This window comes from Euprymna scolopes, chromosome 46 (genome assembly GCF_053919585.1).
Source record: "Euprymna scolopes isolate OS-2025 chromosome 46, ASM5391958v1, whole genome shotgun sequence".
Classification (NCBI taxonomy): domain Eukaryota; kingdom Metazoa; phylum Mollusca; class Cephalopoda; order Sepiida; family Sepiolidae; genus Euprymna; species Euprymna scolopes.
Window position 1 is genome coordinate 198158891 of NC_136527.1, and position 11950 is coordinate 198170840.

General features: G+C 28.2%; 1 protein-coding gene across 1 annotated transcript; it reads right to left on the reverse strand.

Moving 5' to 3' along the window:
• Positions 1 to 411: 411 nt before the first annotated feature.
• On the reverse strand, positions 412 to 7533 carry LOC145270879 (uncharacterized). Its single transcript, XM_080126432.1, has 2 exons — positions 7400 to 7533; positions 412 to 2240 (listed from the first exon to the last, which is right to left on the reverse strand). The coding sequence occupies exon 2, from the start codon at positions 1536 to 1538 to the stop codon at positions 528 to 530; it is 1011 nt and encodes a 336-aa protein (XP_079982558.1). The 5' UTR covers positions 1539 to 2240; positions 7400 to 7533; the 3' UTR covers positions 412 to 527.
• Positions 7534 to 11950: the final 4417 nt, after the last annotated feature.

The following is an 11950-nucleotide window of genomic DNA, read 5'->3' on the forward strand; positions in this document are numbered from 1 at the left end:
GCATTGATCATCAATTCCTGGTCTTGAGCCGTCGTTATGACCCTTTCTTGATCATGGTGGAGGGCTCCCCTTTTGATCCGCTGATGATGGTCCCATTCTTTAAGGTTCATCCTTTAAAAGGTCTCGGTATATTTCTGCCGGCTCTTTCTTGCTATTTCTGTGACACACTTGTTTGATGTTTCATCTTCACCTGAGAGACAGCCCTGACCAAAATGCTTGGCCAGCTGGGTGACTGATGTGATTCTGGAAGCTTTACAGGTACTGAAAATAGTTGCCCTATGTTGATGATTGATCTCTGAGATTCCCAGACCTCCTTCTCCCCTGGGCAAATACAGACACTGATTTCTATATATTATTTTATGAAGCATTAGCAGCTTCCGTGTCTTTACATCTAGCCAGTATGTAAAAGCTGTATGTTATTACTGGCATAGCAAGCTGGTTTATGGCAGTAATTTTATTTTTATTGGTGAGCTGGGTTTTGTATATTTTCCTCACCCGGCGTACATATTCTTTACTAATCTTCTCCCTCATCTTGGCATGTTGTATGTTCTCGTTTTCTTCAATGCCAAGATACTTATAAGGCTCATACCCTTCTTTTCCCTAGTATGACTTCTCATATGTCTCGTTAAATTTGATTTTCGAGAAGAGGAATATTCACAAACTTCACAAGAATATGGTTTTTCCCCGGTGTGAGTTCTCATATGTGTCATTAAATCTGATTTTTGGGAAGAAGAATATCCACAAACTCCACAAGAATATGGCGTTTCCCCAGTGTGAGTTCTCATATGTCTCACTAATGTTGATTTTGCAGAAAAAGAACATGCACAAACTTCACAAATATGTGGCTTTTCACCAGTGTGAGTTCTCATATGTCTCACTAAATTTGATTCGTCAGAACAAGAATATACACAAAATTCACAAGAATATAACTTTTCTCCGGTGTGAGTTCTCACATGTTTCAGTAACTGGGATTTTTGAGAACAAGAATATTCACACATTTCACAAAAATGTGGCTTTTCTCCAGTATGCGTTCTCATATGTGTCACTAAAGAGGATTTTTGGGAACAAGAAAATCTACACGTTTCACAAGAATATGGCTTTTCCCCAGTATGCTTTCTTATATGTGTCACTAAAGAGGATTCTCGAGAAGAAGAATATTCACAAACTTCACAAGAATATGGCTTTTCTCCAGTATGATTTTTCATATGCCTCATTAAATCTGATTTTTGAGAAGAAGAATATTCACAAATTTCACAAGAATATGGCTTTTCCCCAGTATGACTTCTCATATGTATCGTTAAATTTGATTTTCGAGAAGAAGAATATTCACAAATTTCACAAGAATATGGCTTTTCCCCAGTGTCAGTTCTCATATGTGTCACTGAAGAGGATTTTTGAGAAGAATATCCACAAACTTCACAAGAATGTGGCTTTTCCCCGGTGTGCATTCTCATATATCCTACTAAATGGTATTTTACAGGAAAAGAATGTCCACACATTTCACAAGAATCTTGTTTTACCCCAGTATGTGAAGTCATGTTTCACTAAATGTGATTGTTGAGAACAAGAATATCCACACACTATACAGGAGTGTGGTTTTTTTTTATTTTCGAGAATATATACACACACTTTATGTGGCTTCTCCCCAGTGTTATTTCTCAAATGGCTCAAAAGATTTGTTCATGAAAGAAGAATATCCACATACACCTCTGATATATCCCTACATGTTTCAACCAAATTTATGTTAAAACAAGATCAGCAATATAGTAATAGATAATATATCATTTTAAAAAAGATATAATATAATTATAGTTTTTGATAATATAACATTTTATCCTCACTTTTCACTTTTTAATTCAGAAATGGGGAAACGATTTAATTTCATGCTAAGAGAAAACGTCTGTTCCTTTACTAGAATATATATAGTGTTATATCCGTGAAATATATTTTAGTGTTATTGTATCCGATACTGTATAAAACACTGTCTTTTCAAAAATCACTTTTATTTTTTGCCATTTGTGATTCAATCTTGCGTTTTGGTGCATTTACAAAAGTAGACAGATATTTCTCAAGATGTGCAGATTTTCAACAGCATTTCAGAGGATTTGTAAAATAGTCATATACAGTCAAAGAAAGTTTTCCAATGATATTGATGTTGTCTTTTGCATAACGCCAAACTTTTCTGTATAATAATGTAAAAAAATGATCTATTGAATTCAATCGCCTTCCACCAGGAACATCTGTAAATAAAAATAAATAAAAATGTATATTTTAACTATTTTCATGGAATATTCGTAATCTGTTAGTGTATTGTTGTCAATTTCATTTAATTGAATTCACAATATCCAGATAAATTTAATATAAAAGATATAAGCGACACATTAGTAACATGATCTGATATTTTCTATGTTCGCAAAGAATATGATAAAATAATATCTACAGATTTTTTTATGATTCCTATTCTAGAAGAAAAAAAAAGAAATATATATATTTTATCTTGTTTGCTATTTTCACAGCAAACTTTACTGACATTATTAAACAAGCCGTGTGGACCCAGAGTATCATGAATTATCTTGTTTGCTATTTTCACAGCAAACTTTACTGGCATTATTAAACAAGCCGTGTCGACCCAGAGTATCATGAATTATCTTGTCTGATATTTTCGCAGCAAACTTTACTGACATTATTAAGCAAGCCGTGTGGACCCAGAGTATCATGAATTATCTTCTTTTCTATTTTCACAGCAAACTTTACTGACATTATTAAACAAGCCGTGTTGACTCAGAGTATCAGAGACTTTTGTCTCTGGAATATGTTAGAATTAAATTTTATATTTTTACAGCAAACTCTACTCGACCATTAAATTTAAGTTATGATTTTCACATACTATGCTATAAAAAAGTGCAGATATATGTTAGAATTAAATTAAAAAATGTCATAGTTGATTTTTTTTACATAATAATCAAAACTTTTTTTCAAATTAAAGAAAAGTTTAAAATCAATTCTATTGTTTCAAATTTATTTGCTTTTGTGACGTCAGATAAACATTGATCTTTGAACAAAGAGTATCAATTGAAAACTTTTGTTAAACTTACAAACAGGTTTTTCATATTCTATATAAAATTGTTCTATTTTATGCTTGAAATATGATCAATTTTCTTAATACTGTTTAAAAACATTTTATATTTTCCAGAAAATATTTGAAGTAGTTAATCAAAGCTTAGCTTAACTTTCTGGTGAGAAAAAGAGTTAAATTCGCAACACTGCAGCTTATACGACATTCATTTCTTAGTTATACAGAAAAAAAATTTCCATTTAATTTTTCCATCTACAGTGGATGTGGTATATGTAATGTTTTATATATAAAGATTTGGATCCTAGAAAAGAATGGCCTACAACATAACTCAATCCTTACAGAAAGTAATACCATTATATATTGTTAGATATAGGTTTGGTTTGGTTTGGTTGTTTTATTTTACGGCATATCAACGTATGTCAGGTTATTTAATGTCGGATCCAGTTATTTTGGAAACACTTTTTATACTTCAAGTTCTTTATATTTTTAAATATTTATTTGTAGAGTTTGGTTTGGTTTGGTTGTTTTATGGCATTTTTGTGTTATTTAAAGACAAATCCAGTTATTTTGGAAATAGTATTCATGTCGCATGCAGTCATTTTGTAGAAAGTTTTTATTCTTCAAATTCTTTGTATCTACAATTTCTAGTTTATAGTGTTTTGTTTGGTTGTTTTTTAGCAGATTTTATCGTATTTTTCCCTGAACCGCTGAACACTAACGAGTTTTGCAATGAGAGAGGGAAAAGGATTACAGTAATAAGGTTTTCTACATTTAAGTTACGAAACCAGTCAGGAAGTTGGGGAGGTAAAAATAAAAGAGGAAATGGGAAGAAGGAAAAGGGGAAAATGTTTTCTTTCGTTTTTTTTGTTTTGCAGAACAAAAGTTTTGCAAAAGGAAGTAGAAAAAGAAAAAGCATTAATGTTAGGTGTATTTCGTCTCAGGAAGCCAATATCTTCAGACGGCTTGATCTTATAGCACCAGTTGTTCCTTAGATCAAAATATAGAGGACATATTATCATTTGTATAATTACCGTTGTAATAGGTTGGGGAGGTAAAAATAAGAGGAAATGGGAAGAAGAAAAAGGGAGAAAATATGGGTTGTTATTTGCGTTTTTTGTTTTGCAAAAGAAAGAAAACAAAAAAGACATCAATGTTAGGTTATTTCGTTTCAGGAAGCCAATATCTTCAGACAGCCTGATATGATAGCAGCGGTTGTTAGATATGTATTTCTTTAGATCAAAATATATAGGAAATATGATCATTTGTATAAACACCGTTGTCAAAGTAATACATTTAATAAAAAAATATTTAAAAAACTGGCATGCAGATAATTTAGTATTTATGTATTAAGTCGTAATTCACTAATGAATCCTGAGTCGGTCACAGATATTATTTTAGTTTCTTTTTCACGTTTTTCAAATCATAAAATTCATCGACAATTTCATGGGTTAATACATGATTTTTTGTATCAGCTACATAGAAAATCCTTAAGATTTTTATATTTGGTATTCAATAATAAAGCGTGTTTGGTTGTTATGAGGCGCGTTTTAAGTTTAAACTCTTTAAAAAATTTCATTCACCCCAAAAAAAACACATTGCCATTGGAATATAAAGGAACATTATGTATTAGGAGGCATACTAACAGAGACATCCTAAGTGAGTCATAAGTTGATATATCTGTTCACATTACATTCAATTTTTTGTTCATACAGTCAAGAAAACAGGGAGCGGGGAGAGAATTACAGCAGCTTTGTATTAAATAGTTTTTCCTTCTTTCGTGATGAAGTGAGAATTACAGGGGAGAGATCAATGATATAAAATATGAATAATAAATAAACATTCGTGAAAAATTAAAACACGAAAATACAAAAGAAGAAAATAAACAAATAATAAAAAAATAAAAATACACACAAATTAATTTAAAACATGTAATTATAAGAACGAAATATGGTAAAAAAATAAAACATGGAAAAATAAAAATACACACAGATTAATTTTAAATATGTAATTAATAAAACAAAATATGGTAAAAAAGAAAATAAATAAAATATTGAAAAATAAAAATTAGACATGAATTAATTTTAAATATGTAATTAATAAAAAAATATGGTAAAAAAGAAGAAAATAAATAAAATATGAAAAAATAAAAATTAGACAAAATTAATTTTAAATATGTAATTAATAAAACAAAATATGGTAATAAATAAATAAATATTGAAAAATAAAAATACACATGAATTAATTTTAAATATGTAATTAATAAAACAAAATATGGTAATAAATAAATAAATATTGAAAAATAAAAATACACATGAATTAATTTTAAACATGTAATTAATAAAACAAAATATGGTAAAAAGAAGAAAATAAATAAAATATGAAAAAATAAAAATACACATGAATTAATTTTAAATATGTAATTAATAAAACAAAATATGATAAAAAGAAAATAAATAAAATATGAAAAAATAAAAATACACATGAATGAATTTTAAATATGTAATTAACAAAAGAAAATATGGTAAAAAAGAAGAAAAATAAATAAAATATTGAAAAATACACATGAATTGATTTTAAATATGTAATTAATAAAACAAAATATTGTAAAAAAGACGATAATAAATAAAATATGAAACTATACAAATACATATAAATTAATTTTAAATATGTAATTAATAAAACAAAATATGCTAAAAAAGAAGAAAATAAATTAAAACATGTAAGAAAACTATGCAAGTGAGAAATAAAATATGTCCAATAATTATTTACTTATCAATCAAGTACATAAACATCAATAGTGGAATAGAATTTTTTTCATTCACCCCCAAAAAAGACACGTTGCCATTGGAATATACAGGAACACTATGTAATAGGAGCCATACTAACAGAGACATCCTAAGTGAGTCATAAGTTGATATATCTGTTCACATCACATTTAATTTTTTGTTCATACAGTCAAGGAAACAGGGAGCGGGGAGAGAATTACAGCAGCTTTGTATTAAATAGTTTTTCCTTCTTTCGTGAAGTGAGAATTACAGGGGAGAGATTAATGATATAAAATATGAATGATAAATAAACATTCGTGAAAAATTAAAACACGAAAATACAAAAGAAGAAAATAAATAAATAATGAAAAAAATAAAAATGCACACAAATTAATTTAAAACATGTAATTAATACTACGAAATATGGTAAAAGAATAAAACGTGGAAAAATAAAAATATACACAAATCAATGTTAAATATGTAATTAATAGAACAAAATATGGTAAAAAAAGAAAATAAATAAAATATTGCAAAATAAAAATGCACATGAATTAATTTTAAATATGTAATTAACAAAACAAAATATGGTAAAAAGAAGAAAATAAATAAAATATGAAAAAATAAAAATACACATAAAGTAATTTTAAATATGTAATTAATAAAACAAAATATGGTAAAAAGGACAAAATAAATAAAATATTGAAAAATAAAAATACATATAAATTATTTTTAAATATGTAATTAATAAAACAAAATATGGTAAAAAAGAAGGAAAATAAATAAAATATTGAAAAATAAAGATACATATAAATTAATTTCAAACATGTAATTAATAAAACAAAATATGGTAAAAAAAGATAATACATAAAATATGAAAATATACAAATACATATAAATTAATTTCAAACATGTAGTTAATAAAACAAAATATGGTTAAAAAGAAGAAAATAACTTAAAACATGGAAGAAAACTATGCAAGTGAGAAATAAAAAATGTCCAATAATTATTTACTTATCAATCAAGTACATAAAACATCAATAGTGGAATACAATTTTTGTGGCAGGTGAAGAGGGTTAGGGTTAGGGTTTGGACTTTTTAACCTTTTTTGAAGTGGAAATAGATTGCTGTTCATTATTTGGTACTTTCACTCATAAATCGAAAATTAAAGAAAATACTGAGAGAGACCCATCTAACATATTACGATGACACTTTTTGCAAAGTTTTGTTATTCCCAACAAGATTTTTTTTCTTTGTTTTATTAGAACAGAATAGTTGCTCTAAAATCTTAGTATTTATTTATCAATGCTGGGTTACATTGTAAAAACATACTTTAAGTTTCTGCTAATTGGTGAGGAAATAAAAAAAAAACAATATATTAAAATAATTCAATACAGACAGAGTAGTTTTTGGTGCTAAAGGTGTCTAACAATTCGAACAATTTTGAAAAAAATATTGCTTTTCTGGTAAACATTTTTTTCTTAGAAATCACATTAGTTTTACTTAAATAATCAAATGTTTTAATGTAAAATAGTTAAAAACAAACAAACAAAACACTTACCTTTCATTCCAGGAATTCAATACAAAAAATGGGATAAATTCGTGTTTTCTTTTGTGTTCAAAACAGAAAAATTGTTTTGTTTGTTATGATTTCTTTAGTAAATGAAAACTTTTGTTTTGTGTGTCCAATTCATTAAGAAATAAAATATATGAAAATATAAAAAGAACCCAACTAAAAATATGAAAAACACGATTTGAACGTGAAATTATTTAAAGAGAAATTCAACTGCGAAGTACAATTAATTTAGGTCATCGTAACACGGTGCAATCATTATTTCGTTCCTCGTGTAAAAATATCCGTCATTAGTTAAGTGTGCCGAATTGTTTTGCTATCAAGTAAATTATATTTTTCAATCTGTTGAGATTTTCTTTTGTACATTTCTCTTTGTATTTTATTTTATTTTTTTATTAACAAACTTTTTTTTAACCGGTAGTAATGAGAACATAATCCTCATATATTATTAACAAAACTGAATATAATCAAATAATCATTTTATTAATATGAACAAAACTGAAATAACTCAAATACAGGAAACGAATTGCACAGACAGCGTCATTCACCTCACAAAAAATAAGATTTGAACCAAGAAAGTAAATTATAACGACATGATAACTTTATGAAAGTTTCAACACATTGTTACGATAACCTTCCTGTGTTCACGTCAGACATGTTTCGCATTATCATGAATCTGGTGGAGCTGGCGAGTGGAGCTGGAGCTCAAAACACAAAGGCTTTACGGCACTTGTACAGTTTAATCAAGACATTAAAAAAAATAAAAATATCGAAAAAAAAAAAAAGGTTATATTGTACATATCCGTTATGGAATGAAGTTCTCCGAAAAAAAAAAATTTCACTTAAATTTATCAAGTATTTTTTTTTTTTACAACGAAAAAAGAATTTGTTATGATACCGAGCAAAACGTTCGATTTTTAGGAAAATAGGCCAGTATTAAAGATAGGGAGGGAGTTATCTCCCCTTGGCGCGTTCAAAAAATTCAAAAATGGCTACCTTCAATGCGCTGTTATAAAAACGTGTTTTCCCGCTGTAAAAAAAAATAATTAAAAAAAATACTCGATTAAATTAAGTGAAATTGATTAAACTGTAAAAGTACGGGCTTTACTTGTCATGAATCGCACATTCCCATGTATTACCCCCCCCCTTTGAAAGGAAAGTAGTTGACTTCCAATAATTGTGAACCAGTACTCAGTAAGGTCAACACTGCTTCTCGGTATTTTTTTTTTCAGGTGAGGGTACCCTCTCAAGTAAGTAGTTCAGTAGATTTGCCGTTAGTTGTACAAATATTCCTGAACCTTGTAAGCATTATAAGCGACCCTTTACATTCGACATCGGTGTTGCTTAATGACAACAGAAGTTTATTCATGGGTATGTTAGAAATGGGATCGTTTTTTTTTTTAATTAAATTGTAAGGCTGAAGCACAGAATAGTTATAAAAATATCTTTCCAAATAAAACTATTATTTCAGCACAGAACAAAAAATACATAAATGCCCGAAAGTTAAAAACTTCATCTTGCATCATTTCTTTTTCTTTTTTTTTTCTTTTTTTTTTTTTTTTTGCTAAACAACGTGTATAGTTTAAACGAAAATATGATTATATTTTCAATAATAACGTGATTAAATTTTACCCATTTAAAGTTTAATAAGCAGTTTAAATTAAACAAAACTTTCGTGATTATGCATTTTTGATATTCAGGTTACATTTAAGTTTCACGATATTTTTTATTCAATTATAAGGTGGGAACACAGAATAGTTAAAAAACACCATTCCCTATCCATATTAAGAATGACTTTCAGAATAATAACCCTATTATTTCAGCACGGTAGCAAAACATACAAAAGTACCCAAAGCTTTGTATTGATCAATGTTTTTTTAATTTTAAATTATAAAATAAAACACATTTAATCATTTCAAAACTTCATCTTGCGTTATGTCTTTTTTATTTGTTAAACAACGTGGTTAGTTTTAATTAAATTATAATCACATCATTACATTTGAAATAATAGCGCGATTAAATTTTACCCATCTAACGTTTGTGAAACGTTTCTAATATAACCATACACAAAATTCTGTTTACATTAAACGTTACCGGTTTACAGGGTTCGAGGATATTTGTACAACTAAACGGCAAATCTGCCGCTGGTTCTATATGAAACGTTAAATGGTTAAATATGTTAAATCTTCACAAAATCGTACACTCACAAAAAACAATTGTTTGTGTTTCTTTGATTTTAATCTTTTTTTCACGGTTAATAAATTTGTGTTTTAAATAAATTATGTTTTAGAGTTTTTGATTTTTTAAAAATTGTTTTGGAATTTGTTTATTTGACTATCGATGTTTGTATACATTTCCATTAAATGTATGTGCATTCTGAGACAGAACAGTATAATGAATGTGAAGTAACTGTTCATTTTCTGTGTACTTTATGACAGTCATGTTTCACCTTATCATTATTGTGACAAATCAAGGCAGGTTTTTTTTGTTGAAATTATGTATAAATTAAGAGAAGTTTTGCTTGTTGAAATGAGATATAATTTGGCAGAGTCTCATGAGTTGCATCATCCTAGGCATTATTTCCTCCTTTCACATGAAAATGATTAACTGCGACTTAGAAATACCAAACGACTTCGTTGTTTGTTATATATTTTTTGCTCATGTCAGAATGTCTCATCCGTTAAATTGTCTTTTCCACGTAAAATGGTTTTGTGCTTCATCTTTGCAAAATTTTTAATTAATAAAAACAAATTATTTTTTGGTACATTGTTTATTCGTCGTGATTCGTACACGTTTTTATGAAATATGAATCGAATTTGTTAATGCATTACAGTAAAATGTCGACATCCCAATGCTAAAACAAGACATAACTACACCAACCACCAGAACTATAAACCATACAATGTTTGGCAATGTAAATATTGTTTTTTAAGGGATTGATAGTTGTTCCATACTGAGATACAAAACACATCTTTTTGAATTACAAACATTCCTTTAACAACAGAAGTAACGATATATTTCGTTTTATTGCAAAAATAGTTTCAACCTCATTCTTACAACCAATCACCCAATTTTATCCTTCAATTATGACAGACAACACGTCGAATCGATCATGGTCTAGCAGCGTCAGATGTTGCCATTAAAAATGAGTGATAAACATTTGAATAATTGGACTTACTATCTTTCGAAACTTATAACTACTTGGAAAATGTAATTCAACCCCTATTTTTTTTTTGCAATAAAAGGAGGAAAGACAAACTTTTAAAATAATAAAAAGTTTAATAGAAAGATATGCAATAATTTTTTTAATCAGTTTTCTTTAAAAAAGATTTCAAGAAAGTCACCGAATTTTTACTTACTCACAATATAATAAATATATATAAATTCCAAAAGATCGCTTACTTATAAAAATACTAATCAATGGGTACTTCCATTCTTCTTTTATAAGAATGTGTCCATATTTATATTTTATATTTAATGCACTTTTTAAATAGAAGAATTTTTTAAGTAAGCATAAGAAAAGGCCGCGATTTTAAATTCTAATCTCAGATGTTCACAGAGCAGATTTGTCTCCCTTTCTTCCAGTTTACATATACGAGGGCCTAAGTAATTATTTCTGACATGGGCCTTATCTCTCATTTGTATTTCTGATATGTTTGCTGTTAACAACAAAGTTATTCATATGGGTCACCGTACTTGAAAAGTGATCACATTTCACTCATAAGTTTACTTTTATAACCAACCCGCCGACAAATTCTCCATTTTTTATTCTTTTAAAGAAATACACGAGATTTTGATTTAAAATATTTTATTTCTTCTTAATGCAATGATTTTTTTAATATCTAATTAAAAAAATATTGAATGAAATATAAAAATTATTGTAAGTGTCCAATATTTACTGGACAATATTTTCAAATTATGAGATGCCACTTAAAAAAATAAACGTGTTAAAAAAAGGTTTTAAACTATTGACTTTATAAATAAATTTGCACAAAAATTATTCGCAGTTTTGTGTTAACTGTGTTAAACATTCCCCAAAAATTCTGATACACCTAATCATGGTCATATATAGGTCGGCCGCTACAGGTATAATCAAAGAAAAGGCAAAAGCAGACAAGACATCTTTATTATTTATTGGGCTTTATTGAAAAGGAGCAAGAATAGACTGGGAAAACTCCATCTCGATAAGGGATGACTGTTTCTACAGTCGAAGCTGAGATTCTGAAAGATGGTGCCTGCGAACTAAATAAACGGCCCACACGCGGGCATTTTAACGTTCACTAAACGTTGACCAAACATATAGAAATACTTAGCTGAACAGCCAAGGCCAAACACATGTATAGAACATCGCAGCGATCTTTTAAAAATTCACATACACTAGACCGTCTGAAAAATACAGCAGATAGCTTTGTAAATTATCTGAAGAACGTGCCAGAAACTAAAATATACCCATTTGAATCACCTAGAGACAGGGTTTACGGGAATGTAAGATTGAATCTAGAAATGTTGCGTTGCTCTTAGAAAAGGCAGGAGATGATC

Bases quoted from the DNA above. Each gene is read 5' to 3' on its own strand.
- LOC145270879 (XM_080126432.1), bottom strand. From the start codon at position 1,538: ATGACTTCACATACTGGGGTAAAACAAGATTCTTGTGAAATGTGTGGA.